Genomic DNA, 21801 nt, shown 5'->3' on the forward strand with positions numbered 1-21801 from the left:
GGCACAGTGAGGATTCCAGGAACGCTTTGTTGTTGTTGGTTGTTATTTAGAACCTTGCAAGCCTGTTCAAGTTTCTCTCTGTCCCATCTTACATTAAAAAAATATCAAGGTGCAGTTGTTCTGAGTTCCTTTCTCACGCTTGCTTCTACCTCTGGATTGTATGATTGCGTCTTCCTAATGGCTTTTTGATACCTTCCTCAAGGCCAGCTCTACATTCCTGATCGATAGGAACTTGTATCGTTGGTTGGCTGATATCAGAGTCTGAAGAGTCAGATGCTGTCTCTGGGTTAGGATGGGCAGGCGTTCCTTTGGGGGATGGTTGGGGATTCAGAAGATCCCAATGTGCCAACCTCCCGCTCTGGGTAAAAGCATGGGAATGCAGACGGTTATTCAGATAATCAGCCCAAGCCTGGCAAGAAAGGGTCATGTTTAGAATTTTAAATGACACCTTAACAGGAAAATAGGAAAATCAATAGGTAGCTAATTGCGGTAGTACAAAATAGGTATTAAATGCTTTGGCTGCTCAGCTCCCAGACTTGAACAGCTGTGTTTCCAAATCATATTTAAAGGCAGCTTTGTGCCAAACACATTGCAGTGATCTAGCATTTTTGCTACTGCTTGATGTCATTCTCATAAAGAGTGCAGCAGAGATGATTTTAAGAGAGACATCTTTAATCTGAACTCACTGTTGGAGTAGCTTACACGTAAAAATGGAACTGTATTTTTAAAAGACACAGTGCAGGGATAAAGCACCATCATCCCTGATTTGCCTGTGAAGCTTTAATGGAGGAATTGTGGAAATGAGGAAGGACTTCATGTCAGTGTGTGGTTAGCTGAAAGGGTTGGTCATCTTCCCCTTCCTTCCTTCCCTCCCTCCCTTCTCCCTTCCTTCCTTCCCTCCCTCCCTTCCTCCCTCCCTTCTTCTCAATGTTCACAGGATATCCTACTGTACAGCAGACAAAGTACATGATAAAGTATTTGCCTACATTGCCCAGAGCCAGCACAATGAGAACCTGGAGTGTCACGCTTTCCTCTGTTCCAAGAAGAAAATGGTCAGTATTTTTATATATATATGTATTATATATAATTTTTATTAAAAGTTTTAAAATAATAATAAGAACTAATACAAATTAAATTAGAACAAAGAAAATGAGAAAGAGAGAAACAACAGAAAAAGCTAAAAGTACAGTAAGAAAAGAAAATAGGAAAAAAGATAGATAAAAAAGATATAAAGAAAGAGCTTCTGATGTTCTTCACAGCAGTTATTACAATTATATTTTAACCTCTGTCTCTAAAGTTACATCATGACTCTCTTCTTTCTATAATCTATCCTGTCTAATCATCAAAACCATAAATCAAGTTCGTTTTTTTCCCCTTTTTTACGCAAAAAGTCCATAAGGGGTTTCCAGCCGCCAATAAATGTAGATAGCGTCCTTTCTCTAATCAAGGAAGCCAGTTTGTCCATCTCAGCAAGTTCTGTCCATTTCACCAACCTTTCCTTCATGATGGAAAGATTCGGCACTACCCGCCATGGAAGAAAATAGTCAATATTAACTGGAGAAGCCACTGATGAGATGTATGTTTTTGTTCCTTCCTTCCTTCCTTCCTTCCTTCCTTCCTTCCTTCCTTCCTTCCTTCCTTCCTTCCTTCCTTCCTTCCTTCCTTCCTTCCATTTATATGGCTGCCCATCTCAACAAGTAACTCGGGAGCAAACAATTAAAATAAAAACAATTACAAGCATTACAAAAATTAAAATACACAGCAGCTGAGAAAATATCATACCCTATTAGCAAGGAGCGGGTCCCTGCAGGCACTCTGGGGCCCAGGCCCAGACCCAGAGCCAGGTCTTTGGGGCCTTATGAAAGGCCAGCACATCAGGGCTATCCCAATGTCCAGAAGGAGAACGTTCCATAAGGCAGGTGCTACGGCAGAAAACGCACGTCTTATAGGCCCTGCCAACCGGCATTCTTTGGCCGACGGGATCCAAACCATGCCCATTCTGCCTGACCGGATTGGACAGGTAGAAACAACTGGGGAGAGACGGTCCCTCAAGTAACCTGTCCCAAGCCATGAAGGGCTTTAAAAGTGACAACCAGCCCCTTGAATGGCACCAAGAAGCACACTGGCAGCCCATGCAGCTCACAGAGTTAGTGGTGTCACATGCACTGAATAACCGGTGCCATTTGCTACCTGTGCTACTGCATTCTGCACCAGTTGAAGCTTCCGAATGTTCTTCAGGGGCAGTCCTATGTAGAGCGCCGTGCAGTAATCCAGACGAGAGGTCACAAGGGCGTGAGGGACATGAGATGGAGTTCAAACAGGGCATCATAAGCCCTGCACCTGCTTGCAGTGGGGTAACTAGGGTGCAGCAGCAAAAGCACCTGGATGGAGACTGCAAAGAGGATATCAGGAGCCTTGGAGATGGAAGATGGGCATTCAGTGGCTGCTGGTCAGGAAACCTAGAGGCTCCATCCACAGCCAGAGGCAGGGTTGCTTGGGGACCACAACAGAAGAGGTCTGTGGTCTTCAGGGTTGGCTTTCCCAGATGGCAGGATAACCCCCTTGGCTCATCCAAACACCCTTTATGGAGATTCCTCCGTCCTGACCCTTGCAATAAGCTGCCCACTCTCATCAGCCATGGTCTGAAGGCTGGCCATGGTTGCATATGGTGTCGCTTACCACCGAGGCTACACTCTTGGGGGCTCCTTCTGACAGATGCATCTGCTGCTTTCCTGCTGGAACTCCTGCATCTGAAAAGCAGCCAGCCTGGCATTTGGGGGCAGCTGGGATGCCCCACACAGTGCAATATGGCTGAGGATCCCTCTAGAGAAAAGTGGGGTGGGAGCAAGAGGAAGCAAAGAGAAGATCTTTGGATCAGGCTTCATACTAACTTCAGGTTTTTTATGGTAAAAGCTTTTCCTCTGCATGCCCGGAATACTTTTCCAGCTCAGATCAAGATCCATCTGGGGAAGGACCCCCCACTTCTCTTTCCCAGTTCAGCCTATACTTTTGTTCACTGGCTATATTTAGTTGCAGGAAAGGTTGAAAATCATCAGTCTCAGAGTTTGGAACTCTTCTTTCCCAGATCCTTCCGTGCTAATTTTTTCCCCATCAATACAGGGATTTTGATTTGGAAGGAGTTAGGTTTTCTTTGATTTGCTTTATGAGATCAACCCCCCATCAATCTTCCTAACTGCTACAGGTAGTCTTTGACTTACAACCATTCGTTTAACGATCGTTCAAAGTTACGACGGCACTGAAAAAAGCGACTTGCAACTGGTCCTCTCACTTGCGGCTGTCACAGTAATCCTGCAGTCATGTGATCTGGCAACCAGCATGTGTTTATAATGGCTGCAGCATCCCTGGGTCATGTGATCACCATTTGCAACCTTCCCAGGGGGCTTCTGACAAGCAAAGTCAATGGGGGAAGCCAGATTTGCTTAATGACTGTGTGTGTCCTGACAAGCAGGAACCATGCCGAGACGAGGAATAGGTCTGTTGTGTTTTATTACTGCTACAGTAGACAGAAAATCCTAACAAACTGAAGAAGCGTGAGAAAACCCATACAAATAAGCCCCAAAAGTCAAGGCTGGTCTGTTCTGTGTCTCTTTGAATGACAGCTCAAATTCTCGCTACTACGCATGCATTTTCCCCCCTGGATAGGGGCCCCCTCCTGCTCACCATCAGTGCTCATGACAGTGTGATTTGCTTAACGACTGCAGTAAAAAAGTTTGTAAAATCAGGCGTGACTCACTTAATGGCTGCATCGCTTAGCAACAGAAGTTCCAGTCCCAATTGTGGTCGTAAGTCGAGAACTACCTGTAGTTCTGATTTCAGTGTGGCTTTCAAATGTCCTTGAAGACTTTCACTGCAAAAGGTGTCTTCCCTCTCCTTCTTTTTTCCCTTGACAAAAAAAGTGTGCTAATTTGACATTACTGAAATATGAGGAGAGGGTGCACGTCTTTGGGGCGTGGACTCTTTATGTCTATTTTTCACATCTCTGGCATATAATTACTCTGTATTTTTAGTGCCTGGGCAATTCACAACATTATCTGGGTCTATTAAGCTTGATTTGAATGTGACAGCTGAAATTGTAAACAGCTGTGAAGAGTTTCATACTTAATTACCATATTTAAGGAGATGGTTTTTTTTCCCCCATCATAAAAAAGTGCTTTGCTCTTTCACCAAAGATTTAAATGGCTCTGACAAAATCTCTTTTTCCTTTCGTGTCACACTGGCACAGCCACAAGTTTTGTCTCTGCTTCTAAATAGCCCCTTCTCTCTGGTCTGTCCAATATGTCTGCTAGCTAACAGGTGAGAGGTTTTACAGGCTGGAAGGAGGATGCTAAGTCCAAGCTTTTCATGAGCATCACACAGTTTTTTGGGTTGGTTTACCACACCCATTAATTTATAAGAAAACAAAACGTGTGTGTGTAAAATTCTCTACCTCTCCATTTATTTGTCATAACTTCCTTAGTGAAAGCTCCTGTCTTGGGGTGAATTATAGTTCTTGAGTTCTGCCCTGTACATATTATCCAAGTACACAACTGTGTATGATGCTAAATTGCTTTCATTTGGTTCGTCCTCCTAATGGTGTTAGCTAAAACAACAACAACAACAACAGGAACATATGTGATTCATTTAGCATTTGACCTAGATCAAGATCCTGGGCTTTTCTTTCTTTTGTTGCTTATTCATTTAGTCGCTTCCGACTCTTCGTGACCTCATGGACCAGCCCACATCAGAGCTTCCTGTCGGTCGTCAACACCCCCAGCTCCCCCAGGGACGAGTCCGTCACCTCTAGAATATCATCCATCCACCTTGCCCTTGGTCGGCCCCTCTTCCTTTTGCCCTCTACTCTCCCTAGCATCAGCATCTTCTCCAGGGTGTCCTGTCTTCTCATTATGTGGCCAGAGTATTTCAGTTTTGCCTTTAATATCATTCCCTCAAGTGAGCAGTCTGGCTTTATTTCCTGGAAGATGGACTGGTTTGATCTTCTGGCAGTCCAAGGCACTCTCAGAATTTTCCTCCAACACCACAGTTCCAAAGCATCTATCTTGCTTCTCTCAGCCTTCCTTATGGTCCAGCTCTTGCAGCCATATGTTACTACAGGGAACACCATTGCTTTAACTTTCTTAACAAGTTAAAATCTGAAATGAAGAACATGTTCTGGGTTTGCTTGTGCAGCAGGTTAAACAAACCACAGCTTTCAAGCTACAGTGGCTTGTTTCAATAAAACAAGCTGAACTAAAACCAAACACACCATGCTGTGGCTTAGCAGAATGCATGAATGTTGCCACTCTTTGGGCAAAGACCCTCCCAGCCATGGGCTCCACTTGTCATGAATCCAGGAGAAACCCCAAGTCATGAACCTGCTCTCTTGGGTGTAAAAGATATGTACAAGGTTACTCCTGGTGGAAAGGACCCTTGTGTGTATATTTATGTCTGTTTAGAAAGAGAGACCACTATGGATGGATGGATGGATGGATGGATGGATGGATGGGGGGATGGGGGGATGGGGGGATGGATGGATGGGGGGATGGGGGGATGGGGGGATGGATGGATGGATGGATGGCGGGGGGGATTTCAGCTTGAAGACCTAAAAGACATGAGGCAGGAAGAAACATGGACCAAGGCAGCAGTGCTGGTAGGGTTGTTGATGTTCCCTGGTGTTGCACTCCTCATTTCCCTCACTCCACACCCTACTTTGGTGGTCTTTTCCTTCTCAGAATGCATCTTTTCCTGTCCATTTTTTTTCTTTTCAGTTTTCCCAATGTTCTGTTATTTCTTTCCCACCAGAAATTGCACCACTGCTGTTCAGCAATTTGCTGTTGAATTTTAGCTGTCTAATTCCTGCAGGAGGGGGCTTTCGAAAGCACAAAGCCAACTCAGTAACCACAAGTTGCCCGCTCCCTGCCATGAGTAAGCAGTGAAAGAGTGAAGCCAGCCCAGGCTGTTGCAGGACTTAAGAATAAGGGAATTGAGCAAGCTTAGTTAATGACTTTAGAGCAGAGGAGAAAGTTGAACTCTGATCAGAAGTTAGCAAAATATTCCCCGCATGAAGATCTCTTTGAGTTGTGATGCAACCACGTTGCAATTGGAGTTAATGTGGCATAAAGGCAAGCAGAAGGAGCTGTATAATACCTGAGCAGTGAGAGCTATGAAACTGTGGAGTCCTTGGTGCTCTCTGAGCCTTGTTGTTTTCTTGCAGACGTTTCATTGCCAGACTAGGCAACATCCTTTAGTTCGCACTGAAGATGTTGCCTAGTCTGGCAATGAAACATCTGCAAGAAAATAAGGCTCGGAGAGCCCCAAGGCCTCCACAGTTCAATCCTGAGCTACAAATATTCAGCTATGGAACTATTAGTTCATAGTTTTAATCCTGTCAATTTAATCTTTAGGTGAACTAATTTTTTAAAAAGTTTAAATGCATAAACTTATGTAAAAACTAATGCAGTGTTTCTCAACCATGGCAACTTGAAGATGCATGGACTTCAACTCCCAGAATTCTCCAGCCAGCACACTGGCTCAGGAATTCTGGGAGTTGAAGTCCACATATCTTCAAGCTTCCAAGGTTGAAAAACACTGGACTAATGAAAGGAACAGAATGTATTACAGAAGGGAGCAAAACTCAGCTATGGTTGCATGTCCAATTGCCCTTTGGACGTTTTCCTTAACAGGTTTATTTATTCAAAACATTATTTGCTAGATTTACATCCCTCCTTCCATTTCTGGGGTCTCTCAGGTAGGTTGAGCTGAGAGTTAGGGACTAGGACAAAGCTGTTTCCTTTTCCTTTCCAATCCTTCTTTAACCACTGCATCTTTGCTGGCTTATGTTCTAAAAAAAGGTGGATTGGGTGGGATTTTTTTTTTTTAAACAGCCTGCTGTATGCAGAGCAATTCAGATTATCCTCCATAAACTCCCCTCTTTTTCTTCAAAGAAGGGAAGAAAAGACAAGCCTTTCAAAGAATTGTGTGAATTTACCCGAGGATTTCTGGAGTTGCCTCTTTGGGTCTCAGTAGCCAAGGCTGCCAGCGTCACTATTGAATTAAGTCTTAACTGGTGTGGGACCTATAGAGCTGTGTAATGAGGAATGAGTTTCCTGGTTTAACATCTCTCCTTTGCATGATTTAAATCTGTGCAAGGAACTGCCTATTAGTGTACCATTATAATTGCTGTTGTATCTGCTTCCCCCCCCCGCCATCCAGGCCCAAGCTGTCACACTCACGGTTGCTCAGGCGTTCAAAGTAGCATTTGAATTTTGGCAGGCATCCAAGGAAGGTGAGTGTGAAATTCGGCTACTCCTTTGCAACGTTCTCCCTATATAGTCAAATAACAGGGCAGAGGGGTGAGAGCTGCAGTATTTTTTTTTTATTTTTTTTTGCTTTTTCATTGTTGTTCTTAATGGATGACTTTCTCATGGTTCACCAGACATTGTTTATTTCTTTGTCAGTGCATTTATGACGCTGCAGGGGAGAGTGTTGCATCAAATTTGGACTGATTTGCTCCTCTAAGTGTGGTGTTTCTCAAGATGCTGATGGCAGATTGCTGAGCTGTGGGGGTGCTGCAGTGCTCCAGGATTCCTCCAACTTGTGTATTTACCCCTTTCCACCTCTCAGCAGTTTGCTGATGTTTAATGCTTAGGACTGCTATTTTGTTCATGGTGTTGGCACCTGAATGGAGGATGTAGCGGGCTGAGCGTAGGTCTGCCCTTGCACTTGGTCTGGAAGCTCCTCCATTGAATTAGCTCCCGAGCCAAGGTCAGAGTTTTGTTATTGTCATCCAAGGCCTGTTCAACTTGGGACCAAGCCAAGCTGAAGGCTAAGGTCACCTGGAGAGATCATCCTGTGCAGAGGTGCACAGAACTTAAAATTGGACACAAAGTTTGACTTTGAAAGGGGTGGATCTGACTGTAAGTAGGGCAGTGTTCTTCCACTTCTCCAACGATTCTGAAGTGTTCCAGGTGTCATTCCCCATTAGAAAGGGGTGTTTCCGGTTTCAAAAGAGGTGTTTCTGGTTTTGAGCTTGGAATATTTCTGGTGAGGTAGGTTTGCACTTGAATTGTTCTTTCAAGCTTGAAATGGAGTGCTTTGAGCTCAGGCCGTTTCAAATTCCAAATATTTTGTGCACCACTGTCCCTGCATGTGTTGAGAGCGGGCAACCTCTTGGAGTTAAACAGTTCCCATTTCTACCTTGTAAACCTGCCCCCCCCCAACCCCTCTAAATGGTCCCAAAATGCACCACCCTAATTCATCAGCAAAATGCTCAAACGTAACACATTACTGGGACGGAGAGTTAAGGGCTGTCTTCCAGAGGCCTCACTCTGCGATTTCCATCCTTACTGGGGAGAAAATAAAACCTTCCGCTGCCCAAAACAGGCTACTTTGCTCCCAAATTTCAGGGGCACCATTTTTGCATACTGGGAGCCTCCTTCACTTTGTTGATCTTTGTTTGAAGGGCTTTGGGCTGTGGCAGGTAAAAAAGGGCATTAAACTTACAGAAGGATTTGCACAGTCGTTTTGATTCTGATCTTGAAGAAAATCCAGGAGAGCACTACAAATGTTGTTGGGTGGTTTACTCCCAAGTTTTGGCAGAGTACTCTTAAGGGGAAGTTGCCAGAGAGGACCTGCAATCCAAGGAGTGTGAGTTGCCCACTCTTCTTTTTTGTCGGACACAGGTCTCCCTCCATGGGACGGGATCATGGGGATTGTTGCTTGTCATCCAGCCCTACCCTTGGTTAGGTTGAGAGGAGTGGGAAAATAGTTGCCAGGCTAGTGCCCAAGCACTTTCTATCCCTCATTGTTGCACACACACAAACACACTCCCCTATACATATTGAGGGAATGCATTCAGCCAGGGCTTCTGGCTGTGTTGACCGCATGGTACTAATGGAGAGTGTGTTGACCGCAGAGAAACCATCTGTCTCTTAGTCGGTGGTGGGTTGGCTGGGGCAGCTGCAGGCATGTCAGAAACATTCCAGGTTGACCGTAGTCTTGATCAAATGGCTTCCCCAGGCTTGGCATCATGCTGGTATGAGAAGCCCTCTCTGCTTGCCACACTTGTTCAACAATTGCAAAGGGTAAAAGGTTGATGGGTGTATAGGAGGGAGATTGGCTTGGGAGTCCTTTCCTTCCTCATTTTGCTCCTCCCAGGCCTCTGCCACTGAGTAGCCCCAGAGGGGCACCCGTTCTGCGTACGGGGAGCTCCAGACCTCCCAGAAACATTTTCCACCTGGAATGTCCTCTTGCCAGAAATTCACAAGAGCGCATCTCCATAAAATCACTCCCGTCCTCCGCTGACGTTAGACCTTCAGCATTGGGAACTCTAGGTAGACCAGCGTAGGCTCCTTCCCTGAGTTAAGGTGACCAAAATGCAGAATGAATGAGAAAAGGGTCTGGATTCAACTTCTGTAGCTATGGGGCCATTAAGATATACCGCACATTACATAGTGTAATGTGGGCATTAATATCTATTCATGAATAGGTTTGCACACTGGTAAGATTTTTGTTGGGAAGTTATTCCTGTTTTAGACTAGCATTATTGGACCATTTGCCAAAAACAGTTCCCAGCCCTCCCCTTTAAAAAAGTTTTCCCAGTGCTCTGCAGTAGTCAGTCAAATAGCTGCCATTTTTATTTTCCCACAATGCCCCTATGGGCGGTCACTCTGGGCAGTGTGATCTATATGGAGCTGTTGTTTCCATTTCCCACAATGCAGTGCTGCATCAGGAGCATTAGAGGACATTAGTGTTGGCTGTTCCCCCTATGAGCCTACCATAAGGAGGACACTGTCAGCTCTGTCCCTCTTGAGAGCTCTGTGGATGTGTCTGTGGGAGCAGGTTTGACTTTTCCAGCCAGGAGATGGAATAGAATGTTGTAAGGTTGCAGTGGACACAGGCAGGCCCCTAAGGGTCCATTTATATACCCCAAGTTGGGTGGGGAGTTTTCAAAACGTGTTTAAATACATTGTTTGCCTGCAGTAGGTTGGACAGCTTGAGGGGACAAAATGGGTGGCTTAAATCTTGTAGAAACTGAAAGCAAACATTGGTTCCCTCCAGATAACCAACTCTCCTCAAAATGAGCTGATTTTTCCCACTTTGGGTGGATTAAGAGGTAAAATGGAAGCCCTGCGTCTCTGCAAGGTTTAAGGCACCTGTTCTACCTCTAAACCCACCCACCCCCTACACAAAAAGAGATTAAATTGTCTGCTCCTTCCTCTCTGGGGTTGTGTTATCATTCACTAACTCCCTTCTAGGGCTCAAAGACAGAGCACAGGACTCAAGACAAAAAACCCCACCCTGTTTACCTGGTTATAGGGTATAATGCAGTTTTGTAGCTTGTGATCTTGAACCTGACAAAGAAGCTGATGAGATCTTTGCTTCCCTTCCTTCCCCCTGCTACCTTGACAGAGAAGGAGAAGCAAGACAAGGCCATGTTGGAAGGAGAGACCGCCAGCAGCCCAAACTCAGATACTTCTGCCTCCCCAAAAGGACGTAAGTGACCAAAGATTCAATAAAAGGGAAACCTGGCTGAATTACACCAAGAAATGGGACTTGGAAAGAAAGTCGAATCTGAATGCCAAAACCACTCTCTTTGGCCAACATACTTCATGTGTGTGACTCCCTTTTGGAATCAAGATAGATTCTGTAGACTCCTGGTCGATGGGTGCATTGTCTGAGAGCTATAAGGCGGGGGACGTTACATATCCATTGGATCGGGAATGGCAACCTGGTGCCCTCCAATATTCTGAGCTTTAGTTCCTGTTGGCCCCAGCCCTCGCGACGTATGGCAAGAGAGTTGGACATTGTTATCCCAGACAAGTGCCTGCTCTTCTTTATTTGTAAGCCTGTTAACAGGAGCTGTTTTATGACACTTCTTTGAGATCCCTTCTGGGAGCCCTTTCTTGAGCCAAACAGTGGTATGAAAAACATCTCTAAGGAGATAAATCTTGTGCCCTACTGTCCAGCTCCAAGCAGCTCCCTAGTATCTCAGGGTCAAGATCAGGATCTTTCAGTATCCCAGGGTCAGTACATCTCCTAAGGAGACGTTCTCCTAGGTCTCCAGTAAGGAATTTTCCCCCAGCCCTGCTACATAAGGGGAGGTGGCAGAGATTAGATTAGGGCTCCTACTAATATGAAGCATATGCCCTCTTACCCAACTTGATGGTCTCCAGATTTGGTGATTAGATTCCCCAGGATTTTCAGCCAGCATGGTCTTCAGATTAGGAATTCTGGAAGATGTAATCCCACCCCTTTGAAGAACAACTGGTTTGGGGAGGTTAAGAAGCACTCTGCTTCTAATCTAAGGACTTTCTCCAGCCTTTAATATTTGCAGTACTCCAGCTCAAGCATGCGTGACGAAAAATGAAGAGCTGCAGATAGGGCTAGATGTCCTGAAAGAGGAGGACCTGGATGTGGTGTTGGCCAGCATACCAATAGTGCAAATAAATAAGATACTCATTTCCATAGAATCTTAGGAGTGTATTATTTATTTATGCATTGATTTAAATTTAAATTTAATAACTTAAAATTTAAATTTAGCATAGGAGAACTAGCGTAGACTGCCAGGATGGTGATGCGGCATTCTTCGCTCATTGGTGAAGCCTGCCCAGATGAGGAAATAGCAGCAAATTCTTGAGCATTTTCAATAACCTTTCCAGGTTAAAATTTCTAGTTGCTTCTGTTTTTTAAACTGAGGTGGACAATTTCTGCCAGCTAAGGGGTGTGCTGAATGGTTTGGAAAGGTCAGAAGCTGCAAAGGAAGAGGAGCTGAACCGTTGCATCATAAATGTTTGGGAAGTTGGGATTTCATGTTTTTTCTGTGGTGGCCTCTGCTGTTGTTTTAATCATGAACGTTAGTTTAGTTTCATGCTATAGTTCTTGCATGGTTCCTACCTCAAATGGAAAATTCAGTGGTGCCATCAGAAGGTCTGGGGGGAGGGGGTTGAAAAAAGGGAGGTAACAAGGCCATATGAAACCCTGGCCAAAGGTTACCTTCCTCTTCACCTTTAAAAAGATGTAGCATCCGCCATTACTGTCATGAGTGCCGTTGAGCTAAAGTCATCAGCGCAATGGCACTCATGACAATGACAAGGAAATAGGTGAAGGGGTACAAGTTAAGTAGCCATCAACCCACAACGACTAACGGCTAACAAACAATAGCTAAACGGATCACGGAGCCACCCAAGCCATCAGCGGCAATACAACGGGGATCGCCCAGCTGAAAGCAATCAGCAGAAGAATGAAAACCTGAGGATGGGCGATCCTGGAAACCCTCAACCAATGGCAGGGCAACGCATGGGACAAAGGGGGGTGACGTGACCGAGAGCGAGGGGGCGCTGACCGGCGCGGGGTATTTAAACCCCGCACCGGCGCGCTCCTGTCACTCTCAGCTTTTTTCTATCAACGTTGTACCTACCCTGAAATAAACCAGAGCCTGCTTGCAAACCAGTGTCTGAACGTTATTCAGAGGTAGGCAGCGCATGACATAAAGCTGAGAGTCATAAACTCAGCCTCGCCGAGCCCCACCGGACGACAACGAGCCGCGGGAGGAGTAGACGGCGAGAAGACCAGCAAGATGAGGCCGGAACGACGCGGGCAAGGAGGGCGAGCCGCGCGGCAAGAGACAGAGGAGGACCGACCGAGGCCAGAGGCACCGCGGACTCCCGGAGCCATGGACGCCCACCCCACCCGACCCGAGCCTCAGCTCCAACCCCAAGGGGAGATGGCGACGGAGGCAACCCGACCGCGGGAGGGAGCAGCACGACTTCCGAAACCAGCGGAGGACCCCGCGCCCCACATCGCACCCCAGCAACGGGCGTGGAGCGACAGCCCCACGATGCTCGACACGGAGGAGGACGACGGAGACACCCATCAGACGGAGGAGGAAGCGGACCCGCGGCGGAGGGACGATGAACCCCACCGGCAACCCACCCCCGAGGACGCGCCAACGGAACCGGCCCCAGCGGCGGCGCGGGCTGTGGACGAGGAGGCACGAGCTGAACTCACGGCCATGCGGGCTCAGCTGACGGAACTCCGGACCATGCTCCAGGCGCTCATGCCCCCCGCGCCACCCAACGACGTCCCCGCACAAGCCCACACCCCGAGCGAAGCACCGAACACACACGGGCCAGCGGAGAGCCAGCAGACGGCACAGGCGGCCGACACCACACCCCGGGAAGCGAGAGGCGGGGCCGCACAAAACGCCCGGGCCCCAAAGGACTTCCCCATCTTCGATGGGACCCCCTCAAAACTCTCGTTTTTCGTGACCAACGCTAGGGAGTTCATGGGGAGGCACGGACACTCCTATGACTCCGAGGCCGACAAGATCGCCGCCGTGGCGATCAAACTCCAAGACAGGGCGGCGGACTGGTACGTCCAACTGTACGAGTCCAGCTCCCCCGCCCTCGCCACCTTCCCTGCTTTCATCAAAGAGATGAAAACCTACTTCGAAGACCCCCTAGCTAAAGTACGGGCGAAAAGCGCACTCCAGAGACTTAAACAGGGCACACGCACGGTCCCTGACTACGCCCTGGAGTTCAAAGCCCTCGCGGGAAAGGTCTGCGACTGGTCTGAGACCACCCTGCTGGAAATCTTCAAAAGGGGGCTCAACCGCGACGTTCTCCAATGGGCCCTCTACCGCGACGACCCAGAAACGTTACACGGGTGGATCCACCTCGCGGGAAAAGCCGAACACGCGCACCGCACCTTCCTGATGACAACCACGGAAGACACAAACTATGTCGGGAAAAAGGTACCCGCACCACACGGGGGGATGGCCGGCCCCATATACCCAAAAAAGAAGTTCAACCGGGAGCCCTGCGGGAGGTGTGGCAAATTAGGGCACAAGACGGCGGATTGCTTCGCCAACCGACCGCCGACCAGCGCGCCCAAGCCCGCCCCGAAAATTAGCCCCAAACCACCCAACCCGGGGCCGCCCCCTCACCGCCGAATGACCGTGGCCACAGCGACACCGGAAGAGGGCTGGGACACTTACTGGGGGGAAGAGGACAATACCGACCCCGACCAGCCGGCGGGAAATGCTCCCCGCTTGCTCTGAGACGCGTGGCGAGGCAGGCGGTGGGACAGCAACGCGGACCACCTCAACGAAACGACAAAAGCTCCGTAATATTGGCAGCAATTCAACTCTCTGCCGGCAACGGAGCCACCACGGCCGCGGCACTAGTGGACTCGGGGTGCTCAAAAAACCTCATCCACCCCGACCTAGTCGCCAAACTCGACCTCCGCTGCTTCCCCCTCCCCACGCCGCTGGCATTCCACCAGCTGGACGGCTCTACAGCGGGAGGGAAACCAGCCACGCTACAAACCGAGCCGGTCACCCTGCAAATGGGCACTCACACCGAGCGCACGTCGTTCGTAGTCACGCCCATCGGACGGCCCATTGCAGTCCTGGGGATGCCATGGCTCGCGAAAAACAACCCGCGGATCAACTGGGCGACCCGCACCTTCACATTCGGCGACGGCGAGTATCGAGCACCAGTACCAGCTGGCGAAAGCAACCCCACGGTAGGACGAGCGGAGGCGACCACACAAGACAACGCCGCTACCACAGCAGACCTACCGGAACAATACGCCGACTTCTCCGAGGTCTTCGGAGAGGCAGAGGCAGACCAACTACCCCCCCACCGCAAGACGGATTGCCGGATCGACCTACTGCCCGACGTCCCCCTACCTAGACCAAAGATCTATTCGATGACCCCGAAGGAGATGGCAACCCTCCGGGAGTTCATCGATAAAAACCTAGACAGGGGATTCATAGAGCCAGCATGCTCACCGGTCGGAGCCCCCGTCTTATTCCGGGAGAAGAAAGACGGGACCCTACGGCTCTGTACCGACTACCGGGGCCTAAACGCGGCTTCCCTGTCCAACAAATACCCCTTACCCCTGGTGAAGGACATGCTCGCCCACCTGTCCACGGGCAAAGTCTTTTCCAAATTGGACCTGCGCGAGGCGTACTATCGCATCCGAATCAGGGAGGGGGACGAATGGAAGACGGCGTTTAACTGCCCCCTAGGCGCGTTCCAGTACAAGGTACTGCCCTTCGGACTCGCGGGGGCCCCTGGGGTGTTCATGCAGCTCATCAATGAGGTACTGCATGAACATCTGTTTAAAGGGGTCCTGGTCTACATCGACGACGTCCTCATTTACACAAAAACATACGAGGAACACGTAACCTTAGTCAGGCAAGTCCTCGACAAGCTCAGAAGGGCGCAGCTCTATGCAAAGCCCACAAAGTGCGAGTTTCACAAAGAGCGCCTAGACTATTTGGGGTATCGAATCTCCGGGGACGGCATCGAAATGGACCCCGCAAAAGTCGAAGCGGTGCTAAACTGGGAGCGGCCCCGCAACAGACGGCAACTACAGAGCTTCCTGGGATTCGCGAATTTCTACAGGTCCTTCGCCCGGGGGTTCGCTGAGATAGCCCTCCCCTTAACGGACCTCCTCAAAACCAAAGGGGTGGGGGACACCCGACGCGCCAAGAACCCAGGCACAGTGCTGAATTGGACTCCCGCGTGCCAGACCGCATTCGACAAGCTGAAAGCGCTGTTCACGACGGAGCCAATCCTCGCGCACCCGGACCCAGAACGGCCGTTCGTGGTCCAAGCCGACGCCTCAGACTTCTCCCTGGGAGCCATCCTGCTACAAAAAGACTCCACGGGGCTCCTGAAACCATGCGCCTACCTGTCAAGGAAGTTCTCCGAGACAGAGAGGCGATGGCACGTCTGGGAGAAAGAAGCCTTCGCGGTGAAATCGGCACTAGAGACATGGCGTCACCTACTCGAGGGAGCCACCCAACCATTCGAGGTCTGGACGGACCACCGGAACCTCGAGGCCCTACGAACGCCTAGACGCCTTAGCCCAAAACAGGTCCGATGGGCCCAATTCTTCAGCCGCTTTGATTTCCAGCTGAAGTTCATGCCGGGAAAGAAGAACTTTCTGGCCGACGCCCTCTCCCGGCTGCCCCAAGACGAAGAGCCCGCCCCAGACACCATTGGGACGGTCCTATCCGCCTCGCAACTGGGGATGGCCGTGACCACCCGAAGCGGCGCACGGAGGCAGCTCGACGCTACGGCGCAGCCGACGGCGGGACAACCGGCGACGGAAAGAAGGCAACCGCAACTACCAGGGGGAATGCGCACGGACCTCGCCGCCGCCCTCAAAACCGACCCCTGGTTCCTGGCAAACCCCGACAAGGTAACAATGGCGCAAGACCTGGCATGGGGGGAAGGCAGAATCTACGTCCCGGACTCGCAACGCCAGGCGATCTTGCATAGGTCACACGACGCCAAGCAAGCGGGACACTTTGGGTTCCTCAAGACCCTACACCTAACGCGGCGCCAATTCTGGTGGCCCGCACTCAGGCGAGACGTAAAAACCTACGTGGCGTCCTGCCCAACGTGCGCTAGGGCCAAACGGGCACCAGGCAAACCCGCGGGGCTACTGCAACGGGTGGCAGAACCCTCCCGCCCATGGGAGGAAATCTCTATGGATTTTATAGTGGACCTCCCACCCAGCCAGAAGAAAACGGCCATTTGGGTGGTGAAGGACTACTTCTCAAAGCAGGCCCACTTCATCCCCTGCACGTCGGTCCCATCCTCGCAACAACTAGCCAAACTCTTCCTCATCCACGTGTACAGGCTACACGGATGTCCCGCACGTGTGGTGACCGACAGGGGCACACAGTTCACCTCCAAATTCTGGCGGGCCTTCCTGAAGCTGACGGGGACCCAACAGGCCCTGTCTACGGCTTGGCATCCGCAGACGGACGGAGCCACTGAGGTTCTTAATGCCACCTTAGAGCAATTTATACGATCATATACGAACTACCACCAAGACGACTGGGCTGAACTGCTCCCGTTCGCCGAAGTCGCATACAATAACGCCGTCCACACGAGCACGGGGAAAACCCCGTTCGAAGTAGTCTCGGGGCGCGACTTCGTCCCCATCCCGGAGCTACCTCAACCCCCGGAACCCCAGGTGGACGCCAGCGACTGGGGACGGAAGATCGCGGAAGCATGGCCAGTAATCACGGCGGCGCTAAAGGAGGCACAGGCTGCTTACAAAGAGCAGGCCGACAAGCACCGGCGCCTACAACCGACGTTCCAGGCGGGGGATATGGCCTATCTCTCCACCAAGTTCCTAAAGTCAACCCAACCCTCGAAAAAACTGGGGCCTAAGTACATCGGGCCGTTCCGAGTCACGCAAATAGTGAACCCGGTGGCAATACGCCTGGACCTGCCACACAACCTCCGGAGGCTCCACCCGGTGTTCCACACCAGCCTCCTAAAACCGGCAACCACCTCCCGATGGCACCCAAGCACGCCACAGCCCGCACCGCTTATGATCGACGGGCAACACCACTTCGAGATAAGGGACATCCTCGACTCCCGCAAACAACGAGGAACCCTACACTACCTGGTCAGGTGGAAACACTTCCCCCACCCTGAATGGGTGGCGGCGCATAACGTTAACGCGCCTGACCTGACCAGAGCATTTCACCGGGCATACCCCGACAAACCGCAACCAAGGTCAGCAAAACCAAACCCCCCCCCGCAGGCCTCCCCCCGCCTCCCGTGCCCCAAGGGAAAGGGCCCCCCCCAAGCCCGCGACTTGGGTGGACCTTCCCCCCCCCGGGACTCACTCCCCCCGCCCCGGGCCCACGGGGTGGTGACAAACGATCGCCAGCACCCTCCCCCCGCCCCCCGGCCGCGGGGGAGTGGCAAGCAAGTCAACAGGGCAACCTGGGGGCAACGCCCAAGAGACACAACAAAGGCGACGCACTCTAAATAAGAAAAGAAGGGCCCTACCTGGAGCTGAGAAGCACCCGACCAGCCACGCCTCTCGCCTCGCCGAACTGAGCCAAACAAACAGGGTGTGGCTGGAGCATGCGCACGCCAGGTCAGAACCCGAGCATGCGCACCATGGACACACCCTGGGAAGGCACGTGGTAGAGGGAGGAGCAAAGGGAGGGGCGACAACTACTCCGGCGGGAACTTTAAAAAAAAAAAAAAAAAAAAAAAAAATGTGGCATTTTGACAGCTCCATGGGGAAAACCCAGAAACCCGGGGGAGAACACTATTCGGAAAGGGGGCAGTATGTCATGAGTGCCGTTGAGCTAAAGTCATCAGCGCAATGGCACTCATGACAATGACAAGGAAATAGGTGAAGGGGTACAAGTTAAGTAGCCATCAACCCACAACGACTAACGGCTAACAAACAATAGCTAAACGGATCACGGAGCCACCCAAGCCATCAGCGGCAATACAACGGGGATCGCCCAGCTGAAAGCAATCAGCAGAAGAATGAAAACCTGAGGATGGGCGATCCTGGAAACCCTCAACCAATGGCAGGGCAACGCATGGGACAAAGGGGGGTGACGTGACCGAGAGCGAGGGGGCGCTGACCGGCGCGGGGTATTTAAACCCCGCACCGGCGCGCTCCTGTCACTCTCAGCTTTTTTCTATCAACGTTGTACCTACCCTGAAATAAACCAGAGCCTGCTTGCAAACCAGTGTCTGAACGTTATTCAGAGGTAGGCAGCGCATGACAATTACTGTTTTACCCCAGGCTTGCATCTAGAGAGACAAAAGACAGTTGTGCATGCTTTTTTAAAGAAATGATGCAAATGGACCTTGGAGGGTAGAGGGTAGAGTTTAAGGATGCTTGCCACTCCGTTCTGTTCTTCCTCCACCCTATTTTAATTTTTCTCCTTTCTATTTAGCTGGCATTCTGCAGCCCCTAGATCGGTATTTCTCATCCTTGGCCGCTTTAAGCTGTGTGGACTTCAACTCCCAGAATTCCCGCTGGCTGGGGAATTCTGGGAGTTGAAGTCCACACAGCTTAAAGCGGCCAAGGTTGAGAAACACTACCCTAGATGCATACAGTCTGCTTTGAACTGGTTTTTTCCCTTCCTCTTCATATTTAGTTATTGGTGCGTTTGTACATTTACCCACCTTGAAGTTCCTGAAGCTGACAGGGCTTCCCCCCCTTGCATGTGGTTGGTGCCATTATGGCAGTGTAAGAAATGGCACCCATCATCCCAACACTTGAAGTAGGGTGCTACTCTGCATCTTCTTACAGGTAGTTCTTGCTTAACGACCACAATCGGGACTGGAATTTCAATTGCTAAGCAAAGCAGTCATTAAACAAATCTGACCCAATTTTATGATCTTTTTTGCGGCGGTCATTAAGCAAGTCACTGTGGGCATTAAGTGAGCCATGTGGTCATTAAGCGACTCACGCGGTTCCCCATTGGTTTTGCTTGCCAGAAGCCGGATGGGAAGGTCGAAAACGGCAATCACGTGACCACAGGACACTGCAATGGTCATGAATGTGAACCAGTTGCCAAGCGCCCAAATCACGATCACGTGACCATGGGGACGCTGCAACAGTTGTAAGTGTGAGGACCGGTTGTCAGTTTTTTCAGCACCATCGTAAGTCCGAACTATCACTAAACGAATGGTTGTTAAACGAGGATCCCTGCATCTTCTTACTCTGCTTGAGCACAGGTCCCCCTGAGGAGCTCCTGTAACACTTCTGGATAAAATACCTGACGTGAGACATGAGTCTCATCAATATAAAATGAGGAGGGAATTACATTTGTATCTTTCAGCTGTATCCCCCTCTCTCTCACTTCCGGGAAAATACTAAGCTTCAGGTGCACACCACGTGTACCAACCTCATTGACACCCTGATTGGAATCCATCACGGGCTTAGCAGTGCTTGTGACCTTTTTGGCTTCGTCATCATGAATCCTGCCTGTGTGTTATTCTTCAGAGAGGAGAAAGGAAGAGTGTGGGCAGCCCCCCCTCTTTCCCTCCAGCAGCTTTCTTTGTGCCGTTTCAAGGACCCATTAAAACTTTCAACAGCCTGGATTGTGCAGCTTGTAAAATGGGGTCATGCCTTCCGAGTATTGTGTTTAAGTGATATTCTTCTTGCAATCATCTTGCGGCAAAAACCGCCTCCGAAATCCTGCATGGTGCAAATTGCTTTAAATTAAATGGCTGGGCGGGGTAATCTAAGGCAGTGAAACCAAAGGGACCTTCTGTCTTCTTCTACAGCAGGGGTCAGCGGGATGTTGCAACTTGGTGCCAAACAATTTGGATGCTGTCTCATTCTGATCAGCGTGCAGGGGTCTCGGTCTGTCTGCGTCTATGACCCACTCTGGTTTAAAGTGCTTCTCCGGATAACCCAGATAAAAGTCATTGAGAGCTCTGGTACTGAAGGTGCTGGGTGGTGTCTCATAGTTGGCATCTTCAGAATCCATAAACATTAGGTCCAGTCCACCTTGAGCCATGAAAGTTCACAAGATGACTCTGGACCAATCATTAGCCCACCCCACCCCAGAGGGTTGTTATGGGGATAAAGTTGAGAAGGGCGTTCCATGTATGCCACAAATCAATGAATAAACAGAGGAAACTGATTTACACAGAGTCATTCACCTGACCTGGATCCTGTTAATGATGTGCAATGGCAGTGAGTTTCCAGGATTTTCAGGTTTTGTATCTGGGCCAGTTGGAAATGCGACAGCTAGAACTGAGGACTTTTCATGTGCAACACAGATGTGCAACAACTGTGCTGGAGGAGTCTTGGATGATGTAAATGATGTGAAAGAGTTTAAATGGGAGCTACTGAGGGACAGGCTGGAGCTCAAGGATGTCTTCCATGCAAAGAGAACCTAGCTGAGATGTCTACATCTCCTCATAGAATTGGAGAAGATCCTGGACACTCAAGTTACCATTTAATTCGATTCGTGCATGCTAAGTAGTAATCTCTTTAATGACATTGAAATGTGCAGTACAGAGAAAAAGTTGCCAGTAGAAATTCCCGCGCTTTCCCCAAGTTAAGCAGTCCAATGAATTCCACCCCCTCCCCCTTCTTTTCGTGCCAGTCCATTCAGTTCTGTGCAGATGTCTCTGCCGGTTGACCTTGGATGCCAGAGATAGTCCAAACAAGATGCTTTCACACTCCTAGCTTGTTCCCCCTCCCATTTCTACTGACTCGCAAGTCTCAACCCGGGTTGACTCATTCATGCATGCGAGTCAGATCAGATGTTCTGTGAATGTTTGGTCTGGGAACGTGAAAGCAGCTTTCATTGTTCCTATGTTTCTACTTTAAAAAAAATATGTCCTATCATTAGAAGAACCACTTGTTGTAGGACCTGCCACTTCGATGCCTCCTTTTTTTTGTTCATTTAATATACCCTGATGGTAGTCACTAGAAAATATAAATCAGTCGCTGTCCATCATTCTCAGCAATTTCGAGAACCTCCTGGCAAGCTTCACTCCTGCCGGCCACCACTTTCTGTGGCGGTTAAGCATGGACAGTTGACTTTCACTACAGCATGAGCAAGGCAGATGATCTGGAAAACATTTTTTGCGTTGATCCAATATCCACACTGTTTGCACTTCCTGTTGTTATGCTTCAGCCGAGACAGACTTCTTGAATTAGTTTACAGCCCGTGAGATCCTTCTGGGAGTGAAGCAGGCATAGGGCAAGAGAAGTAGTCAGTTTTATTTCTTGGTCATAAACTGTAAGAGAGCTCAAATATCAATAGAGAATTAAATACTTTAAAAATGTAGTCAGTCCATGTGTGTCAGGTCATAGAAGAAGCTTTTCTGCTGCTCTGCTGACTCTTGGAAAAAGTTGGGGCTAGCTCACCCTAGCAAATCGACGGGTGCTGTTATGGGCCCCTGATTTTTCTTCTCCTCCCTGGAAAATCCAAGGGAATTCTGCAGCCGCACATGCAACCTTGCAACCCACCCCAGGCTGGAAAGAAAGCCC

The 21801-nt window shown here is 49.6% G+C and overlaps 1 protein-coding gene across 2 annotated transcripts in view; it reads left to right on the top strand.

Annotated features, from left to right (window-relative positions):
- LDLRAP1 (low density lipoprotein receptor adaptor protein 1) overlaps positions 1-21801 on the top strand; it is a 74543-nt gene that overhangs the window by 42118 nt on the left and 10624 nt on the right. For both annotated transcript variants that reach the window (XM_063311811.1, XM_063311812.1), the window contains exons 4-6: positions 938-1052; positions 7210-7282; positions 10408-10491. In XM_063311811.1, the coding sequence (XP_063167881.1) occupies positions 938-1052; positions 7210-7282; positions 10408-10491 (272 nt within the window). The remainder of the gene's footprint in view (positions 1-937; positions 1053-7209; positions 7283-10407; positions 10492-21801) is intronic.

Source organism: Candoia aspera, chromosome 10, assembly GCF_035149785.1.
Source record: "Candoia aspera isolate rCanAsp1 chromosome 10, rCanAsp1.hap2, whole genome shotgun sequence".
NCBI classification, from domain to species: domain Eukaryota; kingdom Metazoa; phylum Chordata; class Lepidosauria; order Squamata; family Boidae; genus Candoia; species Candoia aspera.